This window comes from Oncorhynchus gorbuscha, linkage group LG26 (assembly GCF_021184085.1).
Source record: "Oncorhynchus gorbuscha isolate QuinsamMale2020 ecotype Even-year linkage group LG26, OgorEven_v1.0, whole genome shotgun sequence".
NCBI classification, from domain to species: Eukaryota; Metazoa; Chordata; class Actinopteri; order Salmoniformes; family Salmonidae; genus Oncorhynchus; species Oncorhynchus gorbuscha.
Genome location: NC_060198.1, coordinates 16,146,038 through 16,161,958, shown reverse-complemented (window position 1 = coordinate 16,161,958; position 15,921 = coordinate 16,146,038). Strand labels below are relative to the sequence as shown.

The window sequence follows — 15,921 nt, the reverse complement described above, 5'->3', positions numbered from 1 at the left end:
GGTGAACAGGCAGTGGCTCGGGTGGTTGTTGTCCTTGATGATCTTTATGGCCTTCCTGTAACATCGGGTGGTGTAGGTGTCCTGGAGGGCAGGTAGTTTGCCCCCGGTGATGCGTTGTGCAGACCTCACTACCCTCTGGAGAGCCTTACGGTTGTGGGCGGAGCAGTTGCCGTACCAGGCGGTGATACAGCCCGCCAGGATGCTCTCGATTGTGCATCTGTAGAAGTTTGAATGCTTTTGGTGACAAGCCAAATTTCTTCAGCCTCCTGAGGTTGAAGAGGCACTGCTGCGCCTTCTTCACGATGCGGTCTGTGTGAGTGGACCAATTCAGTTTGTCTGTGATGTGTATGCCGAGGAACTTAAATCTTGCTACCCTCTCCACTACTGTTCCATCGATGTGGATTGGGGGTGTTCCCTCTGCTGTTTCCTGAAGTCCACAATCATCTCCTTAGTTTTGTGGACGTTGAGTGCGAGGTTATTTTCCTGACACCACACTCCGAGGGCCCTCACCTCCTCCCTGTAGGCCGTCTCGTCGTTGTTGTTAATCAAGCCTACCACTGTTGTGTCGTCCGCAAACTTGATGATTGAGTTGGAGGCGTGCATGGCCACGCAGTCGTGGGTGAACAGGGAGTACAGGATAGGGCTCAGAACGCACCCTTGTGGGGCCCCAGTGTTGAGGATCAGCGGGGTGGAGATGTTGTTGCCTACCCTTACTACCTGGGGGCGGCCCGTCAGGAAATCCAGTACCCAGTTGCACAGGGCGGGATCGAGTCCAATTTGTAAGTCGCTCTGGATAAGAGCGTCTGCTAAATGACTTAAATGTAATGTAAATGTAAATGTTTGACGAGCTTGGAGGGTACTATGGTGTTGAATGCCGAGCTGGATTCGATGAACAGCATTCTCACATAAGTATTCCTCTTGTCCAGATGGGTTAGGGCAGTGTGCAGTGTGGTTGAGATTGCATCGTCTGTGGACCTATTTGGGCGGTAAGCAAATTGGAGTGGGTCTAGGGTGTCAGGTAGGATGGATGTGATATGGTCCTTGACTAGTCTCTCAAAGCACTTCATGATGACGGAAGTGAGTGCTACGGGGCGGTAGTCGTTTAGCTCAGTTACCTTAGCTTTCTTGGGAACAGGAACAATGGTGGCCCTCTTGAAGCATGTGGGAACAGCAGACTGGTATAGGTATTGATTGAATATGTCCGTAAACACACCGTCCAGCTGGTCTGCGCATGCTCTGAGGGCGCAGCTGTGGATGCCGTCTGGGCCTGCAGCCTTGCGAGGGTTAACACGTTTAAATGTCTTACTCACCTCGGCTGCAGTGAAGGAGAGTCCGCATGTTTTCGTTGCAGGCCGTGTCAGCGGCACTGTATTGTCCTCAAAGCGGGCAAAAAAGTTAGTCTGCCTGGGAGCAAGACATCCTGGTCCGTGACTGGGCTGGTTTTCTTCTTGTAGTCCGTGATTGACTGTAGACCCTGCCACATACCTAGTGTCTGAGCCGTTGAATTGAGATTCTACTTTGTCTCTATACTGACGCTTAGCTTGTTTGATAGCCTTGGAGGGAATAGCTGCACTGTTTGTATTCGGTCATGTTACCAGTCACCTTGCCCTGATTAAAAGCAGTGGTTCGCGCTTTCAGTTTCACGCGAATGCTGCCATCAATCCACGGTTTCTGGTTAGGGAATGTTTTAATCGTTGCTATGGGAATGACATCTTCAACACACGTTCTAATGAATTCGCACACCGAATCAGCGTATTCATCAATGTTGTTATCTGACGCAATACGAAACATATCCCAGTCCACGTGATGGAAGCAGTCTTGGAGTGTGGAGTCAGCTTGGTCGGACCAGCGTTGGACAGACCTCAGCGTGGGAGCTTCTTTTTTTAGTTTCTGTCTGTAGGCAGGGATCAACAAAATGGAGTCGTGGTCAGCTTTTCCGAAAGGAGGGCGGGGCAGGGCCTTATATGCGTCGCGGAAGTTAGAGTAACAATGATCCAAGGTTTTTCCACCCCTGGTTGCGCTGATACAATTTAGGGAGTCTTGTTTTCAGATTAGCCTAGATAAAATCCCCAGCTTCAATGAATGCAGCCTCCGGATAAATGGATTCCAGTTTGCAAAGAGTCAAATAAAGTTCGTTCAGAGCCATCTCTCCAGTGAGCCATGTTTCCGTGAAGCAAAGAACGTTAGTCTCTGATGTCCCTCTGGAATGCTACCCTTGCTCGGATTTCATCAACCTTGTTGTCAAGAGACTGGACATTGGCGAGAAGAATGCTAGGGAGTGGTGCACGATGTGCCCGTCTCCGGAGTCTGACCAGAAGACCGCCTCGTTTCCCTCTTTTTTCGGAGTCGTTTTTTTGGGTCGCCGCATGGGATCCATTCAGTTGTCCTGGTTTAAAGGCAGAACACAGGATCCGCGTCGCGAAAATCATATTCTTGGTCGTACTGATGGTGAGTTGACGCTGATCCTATATTCAGTAGTTCTTCTCGACTGTATGTAATGAAACCTAAGATGACCTGGGGTACTAATGTAAGAAATAACACGTTAAAAGGAACGCGAAGCGAGGCGGCCATCTCTGTCGGCGCCGGAAGTGATAGTCAACCTAAACAAAGTAGTCTGTCAAAGAATACAACCTAAGAGCCGAGATATACTACGTGACCAAAAATATGCAGACACCTGCTCGTTGAATATCTCATTCCAAAATCAAGGGCATTAACATGAAGTTGGTCCCCTCTTTGCTGCGATAACAGCCTACACTCTTCTGGGAAGGCTTTCCGCTAGATGTTGGAACACTGCTATGTGTACTTGCTTCCATTCAGCCACTAATGTTGAACGATTACGCCTGGCTCGCAGTCAGCATTCCAATTCATCCCAAAGGTATTTGATGGGATTGAGGTCAGGGTTCTTTGCAGACCTGTCAAGTTCTTCCACACTGATTTTGACAACATTTATGTATAGGCCTTGCTTTGTGCACAGGGGCATTGTCATGCTGAAACAGGACAGGGCCTTCATCAAACTGAACAATGAAAAACCGTCCCAGACCATTATTCCTCCTCCACCAAACTTTACAGTTGCCACTAGAAATTGGGACAGGTAGCGTTCTCCTGGCATCCGCCAAACCCAGATTAGTCCATCGGACTGCCAGAAGGTGAAGCGTGATTCATCACTGCAGAGAAAGCATTTCCACAGCTCCAGAGTCCAGTGGCGGCGAGCTCTACGCCACTCCAGCCGACGCTTGGCATTGCGCATGGTGATCTTAGGCTTGTGTGCGGCTGCTCGGCCATTGAAACTCCCAACAAACAGTTATTGTACTGACGTTGCTTCCAGAGACAGTTTGGAACTCGGTAGTGATGACAAGGAAGCCTGTACAGAATAAAAATATTCCAAAATATGCATCTTGTTTGCAATAAGGCACTAAAGTAAAACAGCAAAAAATGTTGCAAAGAAATTCACTTTCTCAGTGCCGAGGTGTCACTACAGCCTCGGGTTTGATCCAGTGACCGGGAGACCCATGAGGCGGCGCACAAATGGCCCAGCGCCATCCTGGTTTTGCTAGCCGGGAATTCCTTGTCTCATCTTGTCTCTAGCGACTACTTGTGGACGGCCGGGCGCCTGCAAGCTGACTTCGGTTATCAGTTAGACGGTGTTTCCAACGACACATTGGTACAGCTGGCTTTCATGTTAAGTGAGCAGTGTGTCAAGAAGCAGGGCGTCTTTGTAGGGTCTTGTTTCGGAGGATGCATGCTTCTCGACTTTGCCTCTCCTGAGTCCATAGGGGAGTTGCAGCGATGAGACAAGACTAACTACCAATTGGATATCACGAAATTAGGGATAAAAAGGGGTAAAAGTAAAACATTGTTTTATAACTTTATGTCCTGAATACAAAGTGTTATGTTTGGGGCAAATTCAACAAAACTGAGTACCACTCTTCATATTTTCAAGCATTGTGGCAGCTGCATCATGTTATGGGTATGCTTTTCATCAGCAAGGAGTAGGGAGTGTTAAAATAAATGTAATGGAGCTAATCACCGATAAAATCCTAGCGGAAAACCTGGTTCGGTGCTTTCCAACAGACACTTGGAGACAAATTCACAGTACAGTAGGCCAATATCCTAAAACACAAGGCCAAATATATGATGGAATTGCTTACCAAGATGATGTTGAATGTTCCTGGGTGGCGTAGTTACAGTTTTGACTTAAATTGGCTTAAAAATCTATGGCAGTGCTTGAAGAACTTTAAAAAATAATAATGTGCAAATATTGTACAATACAAGTGTGCAAAGTTCTTAGAGACGTACCCAGAAAGACTCACAGCTGTAATGGATGCCAACGTGATTCTAACATGTATTGACTGAGGGTTGTGTTCAACATATTTGCAAAAAATTCTACAAGTATGTTTTCACTTTTTCATTATGGTGTATTGGGTGTAGATGGGATTCCATTTTGAATTCATGCTGTAACAAAAAATGTGAAATAAGTCAAGGGGTTTGAATACTTTTTGAAGGCACTGCAAATGCCTTAATGGGCTGTTTTGCCATATCATAAACCCAAACAAGGACCCATTGAACCATGTGTTTTTGTTGTCATAGGAGATTTTGTAAACTTTTAACTGTACAATGGAGAGCAGATATGCTACTTCTATGTGCATATCTGATGGAATACGCCTTCCTTCGTCTTGTTCCAATGTTTATTTCTTTGTTGAAGTCACATTATTTACGTACAGTCTCATGACAACAAAAACAATGTAGTGTGTCTTTAGCTTAAGGTGATCTCATTAATAAGGGATTTATAAGGTAAACAAGAGGTACATATCATTAATAGAAATCTAGCACTCACCCAAAAGGTCTCCAGAAAAGTTGACCGGCAGGACGATGCCCACAGACAGAACCCCAACAACCACAAGCTGGCCGATGATGTGGCGCTGGAAGGAAAGGTAGTGCACGGCGTCCTCACCACACTTCTCCCGGATCTCCTCGTCCCTAGGTGGGGTGAGGGCAGGAGAAGGGGGTTCACTTTTGGAGTATAAGCTGAGCCCCATTTTCAGAGACAAGAAAGTTATTTTTAAAGTTTTTGACCTTATTTTTGGTGAAAGGGGTAGGGGGTAACATTTTTTACAATCTAACCACCACAAGCCCAGCATGAGACCTAGTCATGTGCAGATCTGGGATAACTAGTTTAACTATGCTTTGTGCAAAGTAACCATTTTTTAGGACGAACAAATAGTTTGCTTGGAGTTGACTACAATAAATGGCATGGCTGTATCTGAAACTGCATGTTGCAGAAATATACTTAGAGCAAACAATTTCCTATACTATTCCAATCTATCAGACAGCAGATCAACTGAAAGCTGCAATTGATTTTATGATAGCTGAAAATACTGCAGAGACATTCAAAGCCATTTGCAAACATGAAGTTGGATGCTTAGAAAAAACAATAACATATTTTTTCATCTGAGGGTAAGTGCTCGTTTCAAACACACACACTATCCCATCTTTAAAGGGACAGTTTACACAGAATACAAACTAACATGATTTTCAACCTACCTTGGCTGTAGTTAATTCCATTTTTCCCTTTTGACATTAAATAGTCATATTTAGTCAACATTGAACTGTTCTTATGCCTGTGTAATAAAACAAATTACTTTTGGCGTAACATTTTATTAGCATGTTGTTAAATAACATTTTGATAATTTCATAGCAATGAGTTTATTTATTTATAACTATTACTATTATGCAAATTATTTGATGAAAAAGTCCTATGTAACACCAATGTTGCTATTGTAATAGTCAGTAACTACACATTTATAAGAACTTGATGTCAAGTGTTATTATCTTACCTTGTGTCTCACTCATTATGAAAATACATGTGTTAGACATTTAGAAATGGCAAAAGTGGTCTACTCTAATATTGAGATGATTCTCGGTCCCCCACGTATTTATTTCTAGGATATACAGTGCCTTGCGAAAGTATTCGGCCCCCTTGAACTTTGCGACCTTTTGCCACATTTCAGGCGCTTTTAACGAACCTCTGAGACGATCACAGTGCAGGTGCATTTATACGGAGACTTTGTTACACACAGGTGGATTGTATTTATCATCATTAGTCATTTAGGTCAACATTGGATCATTCAGAGATCCTCACTACACTTCTGGAGAGAGTTTGCTGCACTGAAAGTAAAGGGGCTGAATAATTATGCACGCCCAATTTTTCAGTTTTTGATTTGTTTAAAAAGTTTGCAATATCCAATAAATGTCGTTCCACTTCATGATTGTGTCCCACTTGTTGTTGATTCTTCACAAAAAAATACAGTTTTATATCTTTATGTTTGAAGCCTGAAATGTGGCAAAAGGTCGCAAAGTTCAAGGGGGCCGAATACTTTCGCAAGGCACTGTATATTAAAATGAAATGTATAAGAGCCCTCCAAACCGGTCACGCCTTGGTCATTGTATTTTGTGTTTTCGTTATATTTGGTCAGGCCAGGGTGTGACATGGGTTTATGTTATTGTATTTTCGTATTGGGGTTTGTAGTATTTGGGATCGCGGCTGATTAGGGGTGTTGTATAGGCTTGGCTGACTGAGGCAGTTCTCAATCAGAGTCAGGTGATTCTCGTTGTCTCTGATTGGGAACCGTATTTAGGTAGCTGGGTTTCACTTTGTATTTCGTGGGTGATTGTTCCTGTCTCTGTGTAGTTTCACCAGATAGGCTGTAATTAGGTTTCATGTTCCGTTTGTTGTTTTTGTATTTGTTTAGTTATTTCATGTATCGTCATTCTCTTCATTAAAGAACGAGTACCAACTACGCTGCATTTCGGTCCGACTCGCTTTCCACAAACGAAGAACGCCATTACAAAACCATGTGCTAATGATCATACACTGAAAAATAAAAACAACATGCAACAAATTCAAAGATTTTACAGAGTTGCAGTTCATAAGGAAATCCGTCAATTGAAATAAACTCACAAAATGTGAGAAATGAATATTTTGTGCTTATGGAACATTTCTTGGGTGTTTTAAGTCAGCTCATGAAACCAATACGTTACATGTTTATATTTTTGTTCAGTATATATTTAGTATACTAATTCAACTAGCTGTTGTAGTTTTTGGTTCTTCAAATATTTAGCAGCCATCAAATAAACACGTTGGTGTTTTCTAATTACTTGCATTCAGTGCCTTCAGAAAGTATTCAGCTCCCTCGATTTTTACCACTTTTTTTGTTAGACTCAATTTAAAATTGATTAAATTGAATGGCTGTGATTGCAGTTACTCCACAATTACTAGCCTAATTGACTGAGTGAAAAGGCTGTACAGAATACAAATACTGCAAAACATGCATCCTGTTTGCAACAAGCCACTAAAGTAATACTGCAAAAGAAATAGGCAAAGCAATTAACTCTTTGTCCTGAATATGTTATGTTTTGGGTAAATTCAATACAACATTACTGAGTACCACTGTCTATATTTACAAGGATAGTGATGACTGCATCATGTTATGGGTTTGCTTGTAATTGTAATGGACTGGTGAGTTTTTCAGGATACATTTTTTTTACTGAATGGAGCTAAGCACAGACAAAATTCTAGAGGAAAACCTGGTTCAGTCTGCTTTCCAACAGACACTGGGAGACACTGCCAAAACTACACTGGAATTGCTTAATTTCACATGCTGTTGTGCAAATGGAATAGATAACAGGTGGAAATTATAGGCAATTAGCAAGACACCCCCAATAAAGGAGTGGTTCTGCAGGTGGTGGCCACAGACTACCTCTCAGTTCCTATGCTTCCTGGCTGATGTTTTGGTCACTTTTGAATGCTGCCGGTGCTTTCATTCTAGTGGTAGCATGAGAAGGAGTCTACAACCCACACAAGTGGCTCAGGTAGTGTAGCTCATCCAGGATGGGACATCAATGCGAGCTGTGGCAAGAAGGTTTGCTGTGTCTGTCAGCGTTGTATCCAGAGCACGGAGGCGCTACCAGGAGACAGGCCAGTACATCAAGAGACGTGGAGGAGGAAGTAGGAGGGAAACAACCCAGCAGCAGGACCGCTACCCCCGCCTTTGTGCAAGGAGGAGCAGAAGGAGCACTGCCAGAGCCCTGCAAAATTCCCTCTAGCAGGCCACAAATGTGCATGTGTCTGCTCAAACGGTCAGAAACAGACTCCGTGAGGATGGAATGAGGGCCCGACGTCCACAAGTGGAGGTTGTGCTTACAGCCCAACACCGTGCAGGACGTTTGGCATTCGTCAGAGAAGACCAAGATTGGCAAACTCGCCACTGGCGCCCTGTGCTCTTCACAGATGAAAGCAGGTTCACACTGAGCACGTGACAGACGTGACAGAGTCTGGAGACGCCGTGGAGAACGTTCTGCTGCCTGCAACATCCTCCAGCATGACCGGTTTGGCGTTGGGTCAGTCATGGTGTGGGGTGGCATTTCTTTGGGTGGATGCACAGCCCTCCATGTACTCGTCAGAGGTAGCCTGACTGCCATTAGGTACCGAGATGAGATCCTCAGACCCCTTGTGAGACCACATGCTGGTGCGGTTGGCCCTGGGTTCCTCCTAATGCAAGACAATGCTAGACCTTATGTGGCTGGAGTGTGTCAGCAGTTCCTGCAAGAGGAAGGCATTGATGCTATGGACTGGCCCACCTGTTCCCCAGACCTGAATCCAATTGAGCACATCTGAGACATCATGTATTGCTCCATCCACCAACGCCACGTTGCACCACAGACTGTCCAGGAGTTGGCAGATGCTTTAGTCCAGGTCTGGGAGGAGATCCCTCAGGAGACCATCCGCCACCTCAACAGGAGAGTGCCCAGGCGTTGTAGGGAGGTCATACAGGCACGTGGAGGCCACACACACTACTAAGCCTCATTTTGACTTGTTTTAAGGACATTACATCAAAGTTGGATCAGCCTGTAGTGTGGTTTTCCACTTTAATTTTGAGTGTGACTCCAAATCCAGACCTCCATGGGTTGATAAATTTGATTTCCATGGATCATTTTTGCATAATTATGTTGTCAGCACATTCAACTATGTAAAAAAAGTATTTAATAAGAATATTTCATTCATTCAGATCTAGGATGTGTTATTTTAGTGTTCACTTTATTTTTTTGAGCAGTGTATATCAGCCGTTGCGAATGTCAACCTCCCCTCTGAACTACAAGTTGAACTTGGTGAGATTGTAGACTCCTAAACAAGTGCAATTTGTTTAGGCGATTTTACAGTGAACTAGCTACTTTATATGCTGATATCGTCTTTGGTTTCATTGCGTGTAGCTATGTTTGCTAGCTAGCTACCTAGCCCGCCAGCCAACCATAGAGTCGACTTGAGCTGCAACAAATTTCCACAACAACGTTCCATGTTGCTACCAACCTTACAGATAACGCCAAAATGAAACATTTGTTCACAAACATATTTTGTTCTCACATAGTGTTATTTAACACTGTAAATTAAAGGAATGAGTGGTTTTGACTGGATGTGTTATTTAAACCAATTGCAAGTGGCATGACCTAAGCCAATTGAAGTTAGCCTCTGAATCAGCAGGGAATGATCAACAGTGTAAAATGCTCTGGAAAGGTCTAGAAAGGCGGCAGCACAATGTCTCTTATCTATACAATTTACTACATGAGATGCAGCAGAGATGGTGCCATGTCTTGGTCTAAAACCAGACTGATGAACAATCTGGATACATTTCATAGATAAGAAAGAGTGTAGCTGAGAATTAAATCAAGGATCCAATACTTTTGCTAGGCAAGAATGTTTTGAGATTGGAACAAACAGTGATAAATAACTATCGCCCTATCAGAGGTGGCCTTTAGCACAGTAGCAGAACTATTAATTTGGTTGCACATTTTGTTGTAACATTGACGTGCATCATCTCTGGCTTTTTCCCAATCAAGTATTTACATAGAATGTTGATAACAGACCCACTTACTTTATTCTGAAGATGGCAGTTAACCAGGAACAGAAGCCCTGCAATGTAGACATGCACAATGAAAAAAAACATTTGAAGAATATTTGAAAACTTTAGTCACCAGTCACATTTTCAACACATGAAGATTTAAAAATATTTAAAAAAATAATGAAATTCCACACAATCAAATAATTTGACAGTGTGATGCGTTAAATGTTTTAGTTTAGGCCCCAATTCAATCAATTGCAGATAAATAAAAAAACACAATGTTGGTTTATGCCGTATCAGAGGTGTTTAAATCCAACATAGCAACATGCTATTCTCATGGTCATTGACATTGAATGTTAATGTGAAACCTAAATTCAAAACACAGTGTAAACATTCTGAATTAAACTATGGTGTTACATTATCTGCAATTTATTTCATTGGGGCCCAACTACTGTATGACCAGAGGGGGCAATAAAGAGGGGACTGTCTGGGGTAAAGCCAACCTGATCTGGACGGCTATAGCGGTAGCCCAATCGTGATGCGAGTTTTAGTGAACAGACAGGGAGAGAGGAGGAAGAGCCTTAGCCTACCAGCTGGGATTAAAAGGCTAGGAGATAAAATGGACCTGAATTGACCTACTAGGGTGATTACAGTGCTACGTATGACTCAGGGATATGGTATGGAGTTGCATAGAATGTTCTTGGGGGACATTGGCGTGTGGATAACTGACTGGTTTAGCTTACATTTCTGCAGTAGTCACAAGTTGTTTGGACTAAAGGAAAATGTATGTTCCACACACTGGGGCATTTCGCCTGAAGGATATTAATTCAAACGATCACCATATATGAATCACCATATCTAATATTGTGTGGCATTAGTTGGAAGTCAAGAGTGATGGAGATAAGTCTCCCTTATTATAAAACATCTATGTACTGTATCTATAAAGGGGTGGGTAGTCTTCATCAGGAGTCACTAAGTGGAAATCTGTCTGGTGGACAGGACCCACACTATACCCTCCCCCACCTGACTCCACCCACATCCAAGGCTGGCAGCCAACAGCTTTACAGTCCTTTGCTTGTCCTGCATTAACAGGGATGGGAGGCAAAGCCAATAGAGTTGTTTAAAGAGCTGCACGTGTGACTAGTAGGAGACAACCTCAGTGGTGGGGAGACATTCGGAGGGAGGGAGGGATTTCTCACGTTATCCCGTTGATCGAAGTCGACAGAGCTGGAGACTGAAGTGAGACGTTCATAGCGGTCTGGCGCTTCAGAATGCAGAGCTGAGGCAACACTGGAAACAGAGGACAAGTGTCAGGCTTTGACGGAGGCACAAAGAACACGGCAGGACCGGGTTCTGCAACTGTTACGTTTGTTAATTTATGGTTTGAAACAGAATGGAAATGAGGCTAGACGGATTTCTTCACAATTAAAATTAACAGTGTCGATTCCATTTAAATTCCATCAATTCAGAAAGTAAACAGAAAATTGGAATTGGAATGTCAGTTTACAACATTTAAATGGAATTGACCCCAACCCACATCTTTCACTACTGCACATTTATCATTAAAAAAATGCCCTTTTATTAAATTAACCCATAATAGTTCCTCAACAATGTCCATAGAACCATGCCATTCTGTGTATATTTTATAGTCAGTTTGACAAACTCCATCTCTCTGAGGGTCTAACATGATACATTCAAGATCCCATCATCCTAGGCAGAATTACTGGCCAATCAAGAATTGCGTAGTTGGCACACACTGTTAAACTGTTAATTTAGTCACACGATGTAATCCTATATTTTTTTACTGTAGATACTATGCACTAACAAAATCACAGAACATTTCACTTGAACTCCCCACTCCAAGGCAAACATCAAGAAGGCTTCTACGTGAATGACATAATAGATGCCCAGCTCCACGAGTTCAACATGGCTACACAAACGTCAAAACTCGTGGGGCTGGATAGATGTCTAGATAATGGTTTGTGCCATGACTGTAAAGTCTGATAGCATCAGACAACAGTGAAATGACGGTTTATGACATCTGCCTTGTCAGGGAGGTATCAAGTAAAAGGGTTACCCCTCACTCTATAGGACAAGGGACAAACACAGTGTGCAACTAAGACGAACACAACTCTGGCTGAGGTTGCCCCAAGTATGCCAAACAGCTCGAAAATAAGGTAGGCATCATTGAGGATACCCTCGAGCCAAATAATGGTTGTGTGCTAGCAGTATAACTTTTCAGACAGAAGGCAGGCTTTGAACGATCTATGTTGGCCACCATTGCATTGTGCTGCCAAACATGCCTGAGGACATACACTATATATACAAAAGTATATGGACGCCCTTTCATATTAGTGGATTCAGCTATTTCAGTGACACCCTTTGCTGACAGGTGTATAAAATCGAGCACAAAGCCATGCAATCTCCAGACAAACATTGGCAGTAGAATGGCCTTACTGAAGAGCTCAGTGACTTTCAACGTGGCACCGTCATAGGATGACACCTTTCCAACAAGTCAGTTTGTAAAATGTCTGCCCTGCTAGAGCTGCTCGGGCAACAATACGTGTTGTTATCGTGAAGTGGAAACGGCTAGGAGCAACAACGGCCCAGCCGTAGATTCTTTCACATTTATTTTTACTTATTTAACTAGGCAAGTCAGTTAAGAACAAATTCTTATTTACAATGATGGCCTAGGAACAATGGGTTAACTGCATTGTTCAGGGGCAAAACGACAGATTTTTACCTTGTCAACTCAGGGATTCGATCTATCAACCTTTTGGTTACTGGCCCAATGCTCTACACTAGGATACATGCTGTGAAATAGTAGGCAACACAAGCTCACAGAATGGGACAGCTGAGTGCTGAAGAGCGTAGCGCTAAAAATCGTCTGTTCTCAATTGCAACACTCACTACCGAGTTCCAAACTGCCTCTGGAAGCAAAGTCAGTACAATAACCGTTTGTCGGGAGCTTCATGAAATGGGTTCTCATAGCCGGGTAGCCACACACAAGCCTAAAATCACTATGTGCAATGCCAAGTGTTGGCTGGAGTGGTGTAAAGCTCCACTCCATTGGACAAACAAATCTGGGTTTGGCGGCTGCCAGGAGAACGCTACCTGCCTGAATGCATATAGTGCCCACTGTAAAGTTTGGTGAAGGAGGAATAATGGTCTGGGGCCTTTTCGGGCTAGGCCCCTTAGTTCCAGTGAAGGGAAATCTTAACACTACAGCATACCATGACATTGTAGACAGTTCTGTGCTTCTAACTTTGTGGCAACAGTTTGGGGAAGGCCCTTTCCTGTTTCAGCATGACAATGCCCCCGTGCACAAAGCGAGGTCCATAGAGAAATGGTTTGTCGAGATCAGTGGGGAATTACTTGACAGGCCTGCAGACAGCCCTGACTTCAACCCATCCGGAACACCTTTGAGATGAATTGGAACACCGACTGAAAGCCAGGCCTAACCGCCCAACATCATTTTCCAACCTTACTAATGCTCGTGGCTGAATGGAACCAAGTCCCCGCAGCAATGTTTCAACATCAAAGCCTTCCCAGAAGAGTGGAGGCTATTAAAGTTGCAAAGGGTGGGGACCAACTCTATATTAACGACCATGATTTTGGAATGAGATGTTTGACGAGCAGGTGTTCACATACTTTGGTCATGTAGTGTACCATCTTTGATATGTACAATCTCATTTTGTGATTAGAGCTCCAATGAGCAATGGACAGGACAAAAGAGGCAGTGTCTTCTGCTTTAAATGCCAAGGGCCCTATTCAATCATCTTTTTTTTATGCCAGGCACTACAGGCTAATGACTAACAGTTTCCAGAAAAAATGTATTTACAGCATAATGCAAATGTTTCATTTTATATAAATATATATATGAGAGAAAGAGAAAAGGTCAAACAGGTAAATGGTTCCAATCGTTTGTCCATCATAGATTTCTCATAGGGGTTATGACACTTAAGATAAGAGCTGTGTTTCGTGGAGGCTCACCATGGCGTGACGTTTTGATAACCATGTAACTCTTTCTAGAACAAGGTGACTGATCAATATATTTGTTTGTATGTAAATGCTAATTGGCTGTTAATGTGGCTATCATAAAGAACTACAAATGCCATGATCATCTGGACAAGACTGCCGAATCCAGGCAAAGGTCATCTCTGGATTAACCATCTAATGTTAGCTAAATATAGTAATAAACAAATTGGCTCTGTGAACAGTCTTGTGCAAGTTTTATTACCTTTTACCAAATGTGTCAACTAGAGATGACGTGCAGGAGCTTGCAGGGATTTGTAGTTTTGCATGACGTCTACAGATGTTAAGTAGCATTTTCAAATCAGAGTAAATAGAGCCGAATATATTGATAAGTCACCTTGTCAGAGAGAGATTTGCATGGCTATCAAAACGTCACACCAGGGTAAGCCTATATTAAACACATGCCTTATTTTAAGTGTTTCTAAAAATCCCCTATGGAAAAAATGAACGGTGAAAAATATGATTGGAACCATTTCCCTTTCTGACTGCTCGGTTTTATGGGTATTATGACACCTCCACTGTGGGGTTCTACAGCCTAGGTGATTGTGATTAAGGGGGAGAAGAAAATACACTATTAGTGTGGTGCCTGGCCTCAACAACAACAGTTTGACTCCATCATTTCTTGAAGGGTAGGATTTGTTTTGACATATTCCGGAAAGCCAGTTAGCGATTTTGAATAGGGCCCAAAGTCCACAAATAGATTGTGTATTAGCTGCAGCACTGGGTGTATATTGTAATCTCCCACCCTTATATCCTACAACAGAAGATCTACCACAGTCCAACAGTACACTTAGTCCAATGACAACATATACAGATATGGGGGCAGTAGACATTTCTCTGTCAGGGCAGAAGACCACATTCCACTTTCTAGCTGGATTCCAATCTGAAAACACTCCTGTCCTCTGCCTTTATTGAGGAGGAAGGGATGATGTTTTTGGACTGAGAAACCAGCCTGTTCAGAACTTTGCTTCTTGTGATCTAATAAAAAAAAGGGTTCACCCTGGAGGTGCTATCATCACAGCTAATGTCACAAGGATTCACAAAGACGCCACAGCAAGAGGGCCTAGGGAAGTCATCATCCACACGGATGCACCATTTACCTTGTATTACTTGCTCTCAGTGTGTCATAGTTACCCTTTTCTCTTCTCCGGCTATGTTATATTCAAACGTGTAAAAGGAAGCATGCATGTCAAAAGATTCATATGTTAGGTGACGGTCAAAGCACCATGGTGGAAGTCAACAGTATGGTTAATAACACACAAGGCACGTATGGTGGGTTAACAAAAGGTCAGAGTCGACGCCCAATAAAGTCCACAGCAAAAAGCAGTGACAGAGCCCTCACACCAAACCATCTTACTTGTTAATAAGAGACACACATACACCTTTCTCTCACACACACACACACACACACACCAACCCACAGCACACCCCAATTGGGGTGGATTCCAGTCCATTCTGGAATTGGATTGCAAGCATGCGCACACCTATCCGAAATGGAAAAAGAGAGAGAGTGTTAGTGCACCAATTAGCAGGACAACAAGTACAGTTAGGGCTGTAAAAGCAACCAGGGAAGAGAGAAGACAACATTGGAAAACCAGAACATAAACAAAAACGTGTTTTTAAAAAAACATACTATTCCCGCTCCTCCAATCCGCTGAAACCCTTCTTCGATCTTCACAGTGAAACAAAAAGAGGAAAAATGAGCATAATTGTCATGAATTGGAGTACACGTTTACCTCATTAAGGTTAGTCCTGGATAGAAATCCTGAAGTATCAACAAATTGGATGTTACGATATATCGAAGCAGGAGAGGTTAGTTAGAGCCATAGGAAGATGTGCGGTGAGGGGATGGGGGGGGGTGACAAGGACATACAACCACTGGTGACACCTGCCTCGTCGCAGCTCTGAAAGAGAGCCCATGAAAGCAAGAAAACAGCTGTGTGTGTGTTGAGCGATTAACTAAAATGTGGACCCGGTTTCTCATTGACCAACG

At 43.2% G+C, this 15,921-nt stretch overlaps 1 protein-coding gene across 3 annotated transcripts in view; it reads right to left on the bottom strand.

Annotated features, from left to right (window-relative positions):
• LOC124016153 (CSC1-like protein 2) overlaps nucleotides 1-15,921 on the bottom strand; it is a 78,738-nt gene that overhangs the window by 48,962 nt on the left and 13,855 nt on the right. Inside the window, exons 4-7 of one of the 3 annotated variants that reach the window (XM_046331689.1) lie at nucleotides 15,562-15,600; nucleotides 11,093-11,183; nucleotides 9,927-9,964; nucleotides 4,835-4,977 (exon numbers count right to left, since the gene is read on the bottom strand). In XM_046331689.1, the coding sequence (XP_046187645.1) occupies nucleotides 4,835-4,977; nucleotides 9,927-9,964; nucleotides 11,093-11,183; nucleotides 15,562-15,600 (311 nt within the window). Of the gene's footprint in view, nucleotides 1-4,834; nucleotides 4,978-9,926; nucleotides 9,965-11,092; nucleotides 11,184-15,028; nucleotides 15,080-15,561; nucleotides 15,601-15,921 lie in introns of all 3 variants that reach the window. The other 2 variants (XM_046331688.1, XM_046331690.1) reach the window with 2 other exon arrangements.